General features: G+C 42.8%; 1 protein-coding gene across 2 annotated transcripts in view; it reads right to left on the bottom strand.

Moving 5' to 3' along the window:
• ARG2 (arginase 2) overlaps nucleotides 1-14,559 on the bottom strand; it is a 31,625-nt gene that overhangs the window by 1,729 nt on the left and 15,337 nt on the right. Inside the window, exons 3-7 of one of the 2 annotated variants that reach the window (XM_070594099.1) lie at nucleotides 6,506-6,683; nucleotides 3,884-4,043; nucleotides 2,887-2,981; nucleotides 2,605-2,709; nucleotides 1,290-1,426 (exon numbers count right to left, since the gene is read on the bottom strand). In XM_070594099.1, coding sequence (XP_070450200.1) covers nucleotides 1,290-1,426; nucleotides 2,605-2,709; nucleotides 2,887-2,981; nucleotides 3,884-4,043; nucleotides 6,506-6,683 — 675 coding nt within the window. The remainder of the gene's footprint in view (nucleotides 1-1,289; nucleotides 1,427-2,604; nucleotides 2,710-2,886; nucleotides 2,982-3,883; nucleotides 4,044-6,505; nucleotides 6,684-14,559) is intronic. The other variant, XM_070594100.1, reaches the window with a different exon arrangement.

The following is a 14,559-nucleotide window of genomic DNA, read 5'->3' as shown; positions in this document are numbered from 1 at the left end:
TTTGGAGGAAGATTAGCCCTGAGCTAACATCCATGCCCATCTTCCTCTACTTTATATGTGGTGGGACACTTGCCACAGCATGGCTTGCCAAGTGGTGCCATGTCTGCACCCGAGATCTGAACCTGCAAACCCCAGGCCACCGAAGCGGAACATGCACACTTAACCACTGCTCCACCAGGCAGGCCCCTAAGCAAACGGCTTTATGTATCTAGTTGACAGTGTCATGACAGTCTTGTGGAATAGAATAACACTGCAGCAGGGGAGGAAGGGACAAGGTATGACCACTGCCCCATCTATGTGCTGGAAGTTACTAATCCTTGCTCTAAGTGGTGTCATTTGGAACCAGAATGGAGGACTGAACTCCCAGGTTCACTGGCCACTAACTCAAGGACAGCTGACAACATCCAAGATTGTGGGTGTGAAAATGAGATTATCTTGCCACTGTCAGATCTGATAGACAAGTATTTTTCCCTTTCTGTAGTGCCTAATGCTTTAGGAGGCTCTGGACCCAGGGAAACCACTTCTCAATTTCCTTATCTATCCCAGCTAGTCAAGGGTGTCCTGTAGTCCTGGGCCTTTCAAGTTTTGGGTCTCTATGCTATTTAGACCTCAATTTCATGAGATGGTATTGAAGTATCATGTGGTAGTTGTTTAAATTTTGCAATGCAAGGTCATTTAACCTAGTCTTAAAACCAGCAGCTTTCTGACAGAAGTGGAAACTGTTTGGAAACAAGTCTGAGTTTTGGGACAGTAAACCCTCATAGCCACTCTTAATAACCTAGCATTCAGTTTACTCATTTTCCTGTTAGCCATTCATCTTCCAGTGTCCCCATTATTAAAGCACTGATCAAACAAGCTCTAGGATAAGACTTATCCTATATGAAAGGACCCAGCTTTGAAGTACCTTCAAGAGAACCTTTAACTCCACATTCCCAGCTCCCAGTAAACCAACCTTTTAATGTCAGGGTAAAAATGACAGCTACTTGGCCTTGCTTTTTAATCTTAATCTGCCTTCAGACAATTCAGATACAAAGAACTACAGCAGTTTGACAGTTTATTCTTGTACTTAATAAATATTTAAGTAGACAATTTTTTATTCAACATTACTTTAGCATATTTTGGTATGAGCCAGGTCCAAACATGCCTCTAAATGACTATCCCTTATGACTTTAGCTATAAGTTTAAGCAAAAACAACGTCTGCAATGACATGAATAACAGAAAGGATTCCGGGGCAGGCAAGAGGCTTCAGCCTATTTACTTGGTAGTTAACAGGTTCATCACTACTTACCTGTATTGTGTATTTCCTCAGTAATATATATGCCTTCTCGATAAGTCAGTCCCCCTACAACAGGGGTTCCTGTGGCTGGAGCCAGTGTAGGGTCAAATGCATCGATATCAAAACTCAGATGGATTGGCCTTTGTCTTCTTGAAAGGAGGAGGAGAAGAGTCAGTTGGTTGTGCTTGGACATTCATCCTTCCTACAGTTGCAACTCCTTGATTTTGTTGCTGTTAGTCCTGGTATTCTGTTACTACAGCAGGTTTCCAGGTTTCCTATTCTGGAAGTTACTGAGTATTACCCTAATAGCTTCCTACACACTTCATAATTTTGCCATTTGTTCTGTATGCCTCAGACAGACTAGCTCCAGTTTATATTTATGACGTACCCTGGGCCTCAGGGCCTCTTAACAACTATCAATAAAGGGAATTCTTCACTTCCATATGACATTGGGCGCTGATAGAATCTAATGTAAGTTCTCTCAGAATCTAACAGCAGCTGAACATAACTGTGATTTTACGTTATCTGATCTGATCTTACCTTCCTCTTCTAACCTCATTTCAACCCAAATGTCCAATGGCTGAAACTAATATACAACAAACACCTATATACTAAATAACTAACTTAACAGCTTAGGAAATGGCATAGTACTAGGTAACAATCACCCAGAAATAAAGATTCAGCACTGGGAAGATGCCCTTAAAACTAGCATTTGATTAGCATTCATCTGCCATCTTTTTACACTACCAAGATTTGCTTAAAACAAAACTCCTTTCACATGAAGCATTAATGAGGCTGGGAAGAATGGGACAGTTGGAACTATGAATGCTTCTCATGTCAAAAGATAAGCATTAAAGGGGCCAGCCCAGTGGTGTAGTGGTTAAGTTTGTGTGCTCTGCTTCAGTGGGCCACGATTCACAGGTTTGGATCCTGGACACAGACCTACACACTGTTCATCAAGCCATGGTGTGGGGGCATCCCACATCAAAAAACCAGGAAGATTAGCACAGGTGTTAGCTCAGGACCAATCTTCCTCACAAAAAAAAGATAGGCATTAAAAATGGAGCTAAACAGAAATTCATGAGAGAGAGAAGATCTGGCTAATGACTTCAAGGAAACCCTCCTCCCAACCCCAGAGGAAGAATACAACCTATGTTTCATATTCTCCCTTTCTGAATTATTTGAATTTTTTAATATGTACTTGTTCTGATTGTATTTTAAAAGAAAAGCTACTATCCTCAAAAGACATGTTAAAGTGTGCTGCCCACTGGGAGTCCGCCCTATTCCCTTGTGGACCTGGAAGTAGACATCCATCCTAGTTACTTACTTGCCAATCAGCAGATCAAATGTCTGTTCCATGACCTTCTGGATACCAAGTCGATCTATGTCTCTCATGGAAAAATACTGGATATCATAATTCTTTAAAATAAAACTGTGGTGAGATATAAAGGAAGGAGTCCTTAGTTTAAAGGGCATTTTTAATCAAAGGCATGTGTGTGCGGGGAATCGTTACAGTGACCTGCAACATGTTAAGGTAAGAAATCACCTATCGAATAGTACATAAGGAGCCAAGACAGGCCCAAAGCTTAACCTTAGTGTATCAACTTACTGTTCAGCAGGGTCCACATCTCTTAGACCAATATACACAATACTTGGGGAAGAAATACAAGGTTTGATCCAGGAAAATCCTGGGAGTTGTGGTACCTATGAAGAGAAGAATGAACAGGATTCATAAGGATTCTTGGTCTCACCAAGATAATCACCATGTGCTTCCCAGTGTATGCAGTCTGCTTTCTCCTCCTACCCACAGGATATGCTTAAAGCAACACCAGACACACCTGATCTGGAAAAGAGACCTGATACAAGTGGAAATGATTCACAAGGGCAGCTGCAGAACACAGTATAGCTTTCTAAAGAAAATTAAAAAATCTCTTTTCCTAAGGTGGTCTTGGTTTCTCATTAACTTACCTAAATAGCAGGAATAATGCTTAACCCTTTTCTACCCTTTTGCATATTACTGAATTGCTTACAGATTGGTTCTTGAAACATAACCCAGTTGCCATCTCAAGTTACTGACAGCCAAAACACGAATTCTGCTTAATGAATAACCTTTGTACTTTCCTGGTTTAACTTGGTCCCTCACTGAGGGGAGGGATATAGAGATTCTAGTCTGTGTCTAACATGGACTCTGTATCTTCAGAACAACGTACGAAAATATCACCTAGAGGTAAGCCTGGTTTTACTTGTCTTCTAGACCAGCAGGTCTAAGAGTGAAGCCTGGGAGCCTCTAACCAAGAAGTCCTCAGGATATGGGTAGATCAACCACTAGAGTTAATACCCACTACTACTTTCCTTTCTTACAAGATCATGACTCGCCCCACCTCCTGGGAGTAGGGACCATGTCCTAGTTATCTTTATAACCAACCCTAGCATCTAACAGACTGCCTGGCCCATAATAATGTTTGATGAACAAATGAAGGGGTGGTAAACATTTCTGTCACCACTGTCAACCCGTCCTTCACAGAAATCTTACTGAACTAGACCCTCAAAGCTCCAGGATAACCCCTGCAAGCCATTCAACTTTCTTTGCATTTCGGCCCACTGACCTCCTCCTGTAGTTCTCTGAGGAGGAATGAAACTGGCTGCCCGTGGAGATTTCCAGATGAAGTGGTGAGCGGTGTATTGATGTCAGCATGGGCATCAACCCAGATCACACAAAGGTCTGGGCAGTGCCGGGCGTGGCCACTAATGGTACCAATTGCCAGGCTACAAAGAACAAATACAATAATCTTTAAGGCCCTCTCTTTGGCAGACATCACCAATAAATATCCTCAGCCAAGGCAGCTCACAGTTTGTCCTCAGGGCGAAGTCAAGGCCCCAGACTGAGGCTGGATTTGGATGAGACAGAGTTCCTGGGGCTGTAGTTTCCAAAGATTAACCTTGAGTGAGTTAGGGAGAAATGGAAGCCTCAAAAGATTCAACACTGACCACTCATTATCCCTGTAGTGTGACATATGGCATTGCTGCCCCCAATCCCTATAACTTGATCCATTAGCCCTGGCCCAGAAAAGGACCTCAAATATTTGTTCAATGAATGAAATTCTGTTAAATGATGTAGTCTGTATTTAACAACTCACAAATAGTGTTTAATATCTCTTAAGGGAGACCGGGGAGATCTAATGATTACTTTCAAAGAATCAGTTTTATTAACTTTTTAAGGATAAAAATTAGCATTTTAGCTTTTTAGAAAGATTGTGATACCTCCTAAAACAAAAAGTCAGAAGTTGTTAAAGACATTAACAGGGCGACCCAAAGAAAGACCTCATTTAGATCCTTGAATAAAAGACAAGTTTATTTGCATGTTATCTTATATACTTTAGCATGGCATTCAACTATTATTGTGTTTCTCTGGTTTTTGCCTTCCCTTGTCCTTGGTCTCTGCTTACATTAGCCAACTATCCTGTCTCAACTGTAGGAATATAGCTGATGAAATCACGGTTGAAAAGCTGCCCGGCTTCCCAGTAACCAAAGAATTTACATAGACGGGAAATGCAGCCCAAGCATCTTAGGAACTAACTACAGCCATCTTCTTGGCCATATAGCATGAGACAGCATTTTAAGCTCTATGCCCCACATTGGGCCTTTTTGAGAGATAGTATGGTCTAGTGCTAAAAGCAGTGGAAAGTGAGAATACTGAGGTTTTTTCCAGGAAGAACTGTGTGATCTAGGACAAGTCATCTAATTCTCTAGACTTCAATTTCCTCTTCTATAAGATACGGATGATAATCTTGGCCTGTTTAAGCCAGAGTTGGTTTGACAGTTAAGGCAATAGGCATGCTGTTATATGTAAAAGGAGCAGAATGCTTCACCTTTAAAATGTTCAACAGCTGTTCAGGTTATACACTCATCCTTTCTTTCTAGAATCTTACAGATAGCCTAGGTTTTAGCACTGAACAGGAAACACAGCAGTGACAGGATTGTAATATAGATAGCTACAGACAAAAGAAAAACCAAGGACTATGCTAATCACATTGATAAGTGGTTCCCAAAGTCTGAGACAACCAGAAAGAAGACAATATAAATGAACTTTGAGAGAGAGAGCACTGAGCTAAGAGGCAGGAGGACGCCATCCTCTGGTTGATTTATTTGAATCTCAGTAGAGAACCAGGGACTACTTTCTTATTCTAACTACAATCTTATTCCTAATGAGGAATCTACCTGCCTTTCAGTTGTAACAAAGATTTAACTTCTGCTAAGTGATCTGAAAAGCTCTGGGCACCTCAGGGAAAGTTGCCAGACTAGATTGCAAAAGAAAAATTAACTGCCTATACATGTCTCATTGGATTTGAATCTGAGCTCTGCTACTTCCTGGCTCTAAACCCTAGGTAAGTTATCTAACCTCTGTCCCTCAGTGTTTCCAGCAGTAAATCAGATAAAACTGTTTCTGCTTCTCTGCATTATTATGAGGGTTAACTGAGAACATGTAGGAGTGCTTAATACTCCTAGTACTTCAATGCCATTTCTTTCTACCAAAAACCTTCATTACTTAGCTCAAATCACACTTCCCCTGTGAAATCTGATACTCTAGCCCAGACTGATCTCTTCCTTCTGTGAAATTCTGCAGAACTCAGTATTTTTTCATTCTATGTGTATTTACATCATTTAGTCCTAATAGATTACAAGTTTCCCACAGTCCCTAACACTACTTGAGAACACATCAGACAGTGCTCAATAAAGTACATGCTGATTCACTAGAAGAATCTATCATGTTAGTCACTTAGGGTCAATACTGTGGAGGGAAAGAATGTATATGCCAAATGGGGAGTGTCTAACAAACCTATTAGCAGAAATGCAAAGGAAAAAAAAAAAAAAGCCCAAATGCAGCCTATTGATGGACTTTTCCAATTCTCCCAAATAGCCAAATGAAAGTCATAAGACAGTTTCTCAAGAAAGCTTTCTAAGAGAAGAAGCATGAAACACACTGTCTAAAAACTTTCACTAGTCTACCTCTGAACCTGTCATACTACACAATGTGTCCTACAAAGAAAACTACAGATGCCTCCAGTGACTCGTGATCTGGGACATTAAAATGTGAGCATGCACATCATACCCTGAAAATTCTGAAGGGCATTTTTTCTAAGTGAGGAAACAGACAATAATGAAGCGACCTGATTAGCCCAAAGCACCATGCAATCCAGCCCCCCACCACCCCTCGGCTCCCAGCTTACCTGTGGTCCCCTCCCACTGTGACACAGCTGTAGCCACCTGACACGGCTTTACTAACCACCTCAGCCAGTTCCTGGTTGGCAAGGCCCACTGAGCGAGGATTCACTATCAGGTTGTTGTAGAGATCATCTTTGGGGACAGGAGTAAAACTCAAATCGCCAAAGTCTTTTAGGTGACAACCTGGAAACAAATGGGGGATGACAAGACTAGTTTATATGTTATTCCAACTCTCACTGGTCTGGGTCGCAAATAACTTGTGGCAAAGTTTACATCATACACGTTTTGTCACAGTAAAATTCAAAATGTCACATGACTGTGGCAGGAGTATCCCAGTCCTCCCAGCAGTCCTGTGGGGCAGATCCCGTTAGGAACACTATTTTGCAGATAAAGAAGTTGGGTTTTGGAAAGCAAAGCCCAGAAATGTTAATTGACTTAACCTAACAATCACAAAATTGGTAGCAATTAGACCTCAGATATCACAGTTATAGAGTGGTTCCAAGAGGAACCAACAGGATTTAAAGAAAAATACTAGTAGTTGAGGACAAAAATATGTGCAGAGAAATTTTCCTGTTATAAACTTTTTTTTAATAAAAGGCCAATTTGAGGACCTAAAGCATCCTAAGAGTAAGAGAAATATCTAACATCTATTACTTACAAGGTCCCAGGCACTGTTCTAACTCCTGAACACAAATTCTTATTTAAGATTCACAACAATCCTACTAGGCAACTAAAACACGCCGTTCCATAGATGGGGAAGCTGAAGCAAGGTCCCAAAGTCACACACAGCCAAGTGCCAGACTCAGCATCCAAACCCAGGCCATCTGCCCCAAAATTATGTATTCTTGACTGTGCAGTTTGTCTGCCAGAAAAATCCCTCGATTCTGACACTCTAAGAACTCATGAGTCCTTTCCCAAGAACTGACAAGATGACGGCAGCGGAGCAAAAGCAGCAGCACACCATCCTCACGTTCACCTACGGGCGCACACCTCGACCACTGACGCAGTGACGTGGTGACGCAGCTGCGCAGCACCCCAGACACCTGCGCAGAGCCAACCAGGAGGCACCGCCCACGGAAAAGCCAGAGGTGGTGACTGCGCGCCTGCCAGACAGGATCATCCTGCCCATAGGCTCGTGCTGCCCAAGATGGTGGGCATCTACAGCCACAAGATTTTCACCCAGGTCGAAATCAAGCCCGAGATGATCAGCCACTACCTGGGCGAGTTCTCCATCAGCTACAAGCCCATGAAGCTCGGCCAGCACCGCATCGGAGCCACCCACTCCTCCCATTTCATCCCCCTCAAGTAGCCTGTCTGACCAATAAAGGCACAAACTTCTTAAAAAAATAATTAGTGATGTATTCTGACAGTGACCTGTAATATTTTCCCACCTAGGTTTCACATATTCCAGCGAATTATGACACTAGTCATTACACGGTAATTTTTATCTTTAGTGTAAGTACCAGTCTTTCAATCTTAACCACTTATATCAATAAGTTTGTGGGATGCTACATTTAGGGTGAGAACTAAATAATCCAACTCTATCAAGAAAGGATCTGAACTATCAGAGAACAGAGTGTTACCATAGATTGTATCCTTAAGGCTCTGCTTCTCAGACTGGGGGGAGGGGGATGTGGTCACAGCAGAGACATATTCGCAGAGATTTGTGTAAAAGATTTGGACAAAGACCAGCATGGACCCATCTTGGATTTCAGTTGTACGGTTTTGAGCTTTACCTCTGGAATCCAAACTCAACCCAAAGCCAGACTGAGAGAATGTAAATATGAGAAGCGACAGCCTGAAACATAAGCCCAACAATGACCTGGAACATAAGGCCAACCTAGGGATCACCACACCAAAAGGGATGTTGGAAGCAAAACAGAAAACCTTATGCCATTCTCAACTAAAGGTAAGATGCGTCTGCAGCTAGAATTCTGTATGTATCTTCTGGTCATTGCATTTTAAAAAATAATCATTTAAAAGGCCCAGAACCAAAGATCTGGAGAGCTAAAGAAGAAGAAAGGGGGAAGCATTGAAGAGAATAATAATATGATAGTAGGTCAAAGACTCTGGGAACCAAGAGAAAAACATAATCAAATAAAACATCTATAAAAACCTTTTTTTAAAAAAGAAAAAAGCCATGAGTAAGTCATTATGCACTTTTACCAAATCTCAAAATATGGGAGGACTCTTTAGATTTAAAAGAAATGAAGCTTTAACTTTCAAGTCAATTTCAGGTTTTCCATTGTTGGCAACAATCTTGATTTTGATGGCAGTGTCTACACTTGGATCTTTCTACTTTTTTTTTTTTTTAAAGATTTTATTTTTCCTTTTTCTCCCAAAGCCCCCCGGTACATAGTTGCGTATTTTTAGTTGTGGGCCCTTCTAGTTGTGGCATGTGGGACACTGCCTCAGCACGGCTTGACAAGTGGTGCCATGTCCGCGTCCAGGATCTGAATGGGTGAAACCCTGGGCCGCCAAAGTGGAGTGCGCGAACTTAACCATTCGGCCACAGGGCTGGCCCCAAGGATGTTTCTACTTCTTTATCCATGTTTATCTCAGCATCTCCTTAAACTACATCAACCATTTAGTTCTTACTAGGTATAAGACACCAGGGCATGTGTAGTGTTTTATAATATTAGGTGTATAATGAGAAAAGGTTTATAATCTACTTAAATAATTTTAATACTAACTAACTTCTGAAAACTAACTCATTTAAGCCTCACATGACCAGTAAGAAATACATGGGAGTTAAAGTGATCAACCCAGTGGATAAGTGACAGAACTTGCAGAACACTCAAGTCCAATCATGGAATCTAGGATTTAGACTCAGATAGTGTGATGGAAAACACTAGCTGGCTCACTATTATTTACTTATCAGAGAAAGCTGCAGAAAGCCCCAAAAGGAACCTAACGAGAATTTGGCAGTCTTACAGCAACACTCTCCAAGGAAGAGACTGAATTTCATAAAAGGCTTTTGGTCATTAAATGTGTGGAGTGGATCACCAGATTAACTCACATTCTAGATGGTGGGTTCTCCTAAGATTATCCAACTCCATTTGCTCTGATTCCTTGCTCACCAAACAGCCATCTGGTTATTCACTTAGTTTCCCAAGTGCCCTCATACCAGGAAGAGGGCTTCCTGACAGTGGATGCTGGCAGGACTTGCTCACCATAATTATGCATGAGCATTTTGGTTTATACATCACGGTTAGCATGACTTTCTGGGTCTGAAAGCCTGATAAGCTCTGCACACATCAAGACTTCTGTCCCTGCATCCACAAAGCTGAGGGCCAGACCCCCTGAAGGGATCATTAATATGTTGAGAGGCACTGCATGAGTGGGCCCAGACTCCCACTCTGCTCTTTAATTTCCACAATAAATGCCAGGTAAGGAGTAGGGTCAACGAGTGCTAAAGGACTGGAAGAAAATTCAGTGAGGATTGGGGTAGACAAGGAATGACTCCTACAAGTTTGTACCAGCACTGTTTTGCTATCGTTTGTTGTTGCTCTTCTCTTTCCTTACTGGCAATAGCAATTTTTTGTAAAATTGATAAGGACGTGTCTAATGGTGAAAGTCCCCTATCCTACTCCCCAGGCTTGACTGTCCTTGCAGACCTTTATGCATAAACATAATCCATAATATTCCTTTAAATAAGGTTGCTAGTTAGAGTAGGCTAAACTGCTGTAACACACTCTCCCCAAAACAATGACTCCAACATAGTAAGTTGCTTTCTTCTTCATTTAACATCCAGGGTGGATATTCTAGGTCAGTGGGAGACTTTCTTTCATGCAGTGATTCAGAGATGGTGCTCCTTCTGGCTTGTGGCTCTGTCACACCTAGGGCTTTGCCATCTGTGTGGCTGAGGTTAGGTGTCCCCAGGTTCAAGGCAGTGGGAAAGGAAGAAAGCAGTGAGAAGGCACACCTCTCTTTTAAAGGCCCTGGCGTAGAAGGCATTGCTCCTGCTCACATGGCACAGGCCAGCAAATGCAGGTCTAACCTACGTCCAGAAGAGGATCAGAATGGATTCTCGTGGACAGCTAGCCATCTCTGCCACAATGAGTACTTGTAAATTCTACTGCCATAATCTTTACATGATTAAGGACTCAAAATACTAAAGCTCATGTTGCTGATCCTAACTATTGGTAATCCTAACTATTCTACTTCATTACAGAGCTGAATCAGCACATGTACTAGGCCATCCTGATGTAGCCTCCTAGGAGCCTTCTCTTCTAGTGCCTACTGTACCGATAGCGTCGTAGCACCCAAAAGACTAGTGGAGCAGAGGTTAGGATTGGTTTCTGAAGAGTGAACAAGAGCCTGAAAGAAGAAATGTACATGCCGTGTTGGAAACAGTTGAGCAATTTAATGGAAATGAGAAGTCTGCATACTGGAGCAATGCAATATAAGGTTGTAGAGAACATGAATTGTAACCCACAGGCCAGGGTTTCTGAGGAGTGGGGAGGCTGATGGGAAGTCCATTTTTCGTAAGAGCAAGATGAACTGAGTAATAATGAAGCTGTTCTTGTATCAGAGTGCTATGGCAAATTCTTTTAGTTCAAAAGGCATAAGAAATAATCTAATTTTTAAAGGATCTTAGAGTAATAGTGAAAAGAGCAAATATTGTAAGATGGAAGGAAGAGCTTCCTGCCATGCTTGAGGGAGCTGGCCCTTTCTCGCACATTTTGTGCTTCAGGTCTACTCATCTGCAAGTTTAGGTCAGATGACACAATGTCTCACTACTGCTCTTTCCTCTCTTTTAAGAAGGCGTTGTAGGGGCTGGCCTGGTGGCACAGCGGTTAAGTGTGCACGTTCCACTTCGGCGACCCGTGGTTCGCTGGTTCGGATCCCAGGTGCGGATGTGGCACTGCTTGTCAAGCCATGCTGTGGTAGGCATCTCACATATAAAGTAGAGGAAGATAGGCACAGGTGTTAGCTCAGGGCCAGTCTTCCTCAGCAAAAAGAGGAGGATTGGCAGCAGTTAGCTCAGGGCTAATCTTCCTCAAAAAAACAAAAAAAAAACAAGGTGTTGTAGGAGAAAATGAACCTGAAACTTCAAGGAAGCTCTCATGACAAATAGATTTAGAATTTGAAAGGGCTCTCGTTTTTTCACTTGCAGCGGGAAAAAGTAAAGCTCTGTATATACCGGCACAGCCTCATTGCCTCTCCCCCCAGAGGTGGTAATAAAAATACACTGAATACTACCCTGACCTTTTAGGTCCGGGTGTTACCTTTGGCCTTCATAAACCTATCCTGACTCCATCAGCATATCAAAACACCCCTACCTGACCTTAGCAATATCTGTAAACAGCACTTCTATTTCAGGGCCCTGATTACTAGTGAATCCCTGAAAGAAGCCAGTGACAAGAAAGAAGGAAAAGAAACAAAGTTGTCTTCCTCCACACACCACATCGTGCTAGATGCTTTACAGATGATAGCTGCTAATCCTCACATCCTCTGCTCATTATCCACATACTCTGGAGGGAGAAATTCAGCAAAGTTACATAGCTCCAGCTTTTTAGAGAAAGCCTGAATCACCCTTTGGTGAGAGACTCAGATAAGACAATCCTGTGAGTGAGCGGGCATTTTTCAATAGCATAAAGGTACCCCATTGTCCCTACTGCTCTGACTACCACTGACGGGCTTCTCCCAAGGCTCCCAGCAAGTCAAGAGAGATGGGTTTCCAAGTGGGCTGACACATGGGAGAGTCTACTGAGCCACAGGTAACCCAGTGGCAGAATAATAGATTAGGAAAGCAAAGGGCCTATTAGTGTTCAGTTGTTTCAAACTGTCCCTGAAGAGAATGGAATGTTTCCAGTCCATCAGGAATAACAAGTCAGTGAAACCTGAAGAAAAACAAAGACTCTGAGATCTCATTTGGTGCTGAGAGAATGTTAATACTAATGGCTTTTAAAATTACAGACTCAGGGGCTGGCCCAGTGGCGCAGCGGTTAAGTTGGCACATTCCACTTCAGCAGCCCCGGGTTCACCGGTTTGGATCCCCTGTGCGGACATGGCACCGCTTGTCAAGCCATGCTGTGGTAGGCGTCCCACATATGAAGCAGAGGAAGATGGGCAAGGATGTTAGCTCAGGGCCAGTCTTCCTCAGCAAAAAGAGGAGGATTGGCAGCAGATGTTAGTTCAGGGCTAATCTTCCTCAAAATAAATAAATAAATAAATAAAGTTACAGACTCAAATATTGTACATGGCAGATTTAGCCCCATGCAAGGGGAATTCCCAGTCTTTTAAAGAAATAGACCTGCTAATTCTTAGAACCTTGAAGTTGTACGTGGACAACCAGCTTATTGAAAACAAAGTTGCAGTGTTACTGGAGGTCTAAACTAGGAAAAGACAGTTAAGTCAGATCATTTGAATTAAGCAGAATTTTTCTCCTGTGCTTAAAATGTGATTTGGGTAATCACCTTTGAAGAGACTGTTATTTCAGGTGGACTCATTTGGTTACCACCAATAAAATGCAGAGGTCTGAATTTTATTTAGTGCATTTCACTCCCAGAAGCTGTATAACCTCAAGAACCATCTGTGCTGAGGTATCTAGAAATCAGCTCTTTGCTTTTTTTTTTTTTTAGCAAGATTAGCCCTGAGCTAACATCTGCCGCCAATCCTCCTCTTTTTGCTAAGAAGGATTGCCCCTGAGTTAACATCTGTGCCCATCTTCCTCTGTGTTGTATGTCCACACCCTGGATCTGAACCTGCGAACCCTGAGCTGCCAAAACGGAGCAAGCGAACTTAACCGCTGTGCCCCTGAGCCAGCCCCCAGCTCTTTGCTTCCTTCCACCAGTCTCCAAAGTAAGTTTGGTGCATTAAGAAATCCTATCACAAAGTACATATATCTGTTCTAGTTCACTTCTTCAGAGTCTTGAGAAAACTGCTCCAACCAGTGCTCTCAACATCTGCCCCCCACCGCCCGTTGTCCTGCTGCTTCCGCAACAGGAAGGTGTTCGTAGAGGCAGTGAAGACCACGGCGGAGGAAGACGGGCAGGAAGAGTTGTGGCACAGGGGGCTCGAGGACAGAAAGTAACCCTGGGCGTCCAGGCCAGCCATTTCAGACATGTCCATCTAACATACCACAGTTAACCTCAAGCTCAAATGATACATGGTATTAATAGATGCCTTTGCATGAATGTGATCCTTGAGTAAGAAAATCCAAATACAAAACAAACTTGAAAATTTGGCTCAAGACATGTGACTGAGATGACTTGCAACACCATTTACGTTTCTTGCTGTTTCTTCAGCCACATCTGTCCTGTCCTTCTTTCCCAAGAACAGAGAGTATCATCATCTGAAGATAGGCATAGTAATGAACCCCATTCTAAGCACCTCCAGATCATGCTGAGCCAGATCAGACTTTCTCAGACAGGCTGTCAGCTGACTGCACCCTAGCGGCCTGGTTCCAGCACAGGCAGGGGTGGAGGTAGGAGGGTTCCTCTGGCTTCATAAGTCACTGCAACATAAGCATTCTCCCTCATTCTGAACAAGACAGTTGAGCTTCTCTGAAAAAAGATCTATCATTAACATGCTGCCAAAGCTTCAAGCTATTCCAATATCTGACCACAGGAAGAGAGAGCGCGACAGTCCCTGGGGAGAAAGTACTGCTCTTCAGAATGTGTGATTTTTTTTTTTCTTTTTTAAATTCTTGACACTCTACTTTGTTCCAGAAAGGATTCAGAGGGAGACACATCAGGCTAGTGACCACAGCTTTGCCAGATAAGAGTCCTGCTGCATAGCCCCTGCCCCAGACCCTGGGCTGGCATCCTGGGGAGTGTGCCCAAGGAACCTCAAAGCAGACAGACCGAATTCCGTACCACTCTGGGCCAAGTGCTCACAAGATGGCCACAGTGGGTCAAGTGCCACTGTAGGTGCAAAGGAAAGAATCCCTGACCTCTGGCCCCTCACTTCCTAGGAGAGTCAAGATCTCCAACCAAGTTTAGCTTCTAAGCTTGTTGTACCTCACATAGTTGTTAGGAGAATTAAATGAGGTAACGAGGAAAAGCCTACACATGGTAAGGACTACACATTAGTTCAAATGGATGAGGTATCT

Source organism: Equus przewalskii, chromosome 25 (assembly GCF_037783145.1).
Source record: "Equus przewalskii isolate Varuska chromosome 25, EquPr2, whole genome shotgun sequence".
Lineage (NCBI taxonomy): Eukaryota > Metazoa > Chordata > Mammalia > Perissodactyla > Equidae > Equus > Equus przewalskii.
This window is presented reverse-complemented; position numbering and strand designations above follow the sequence as displayed.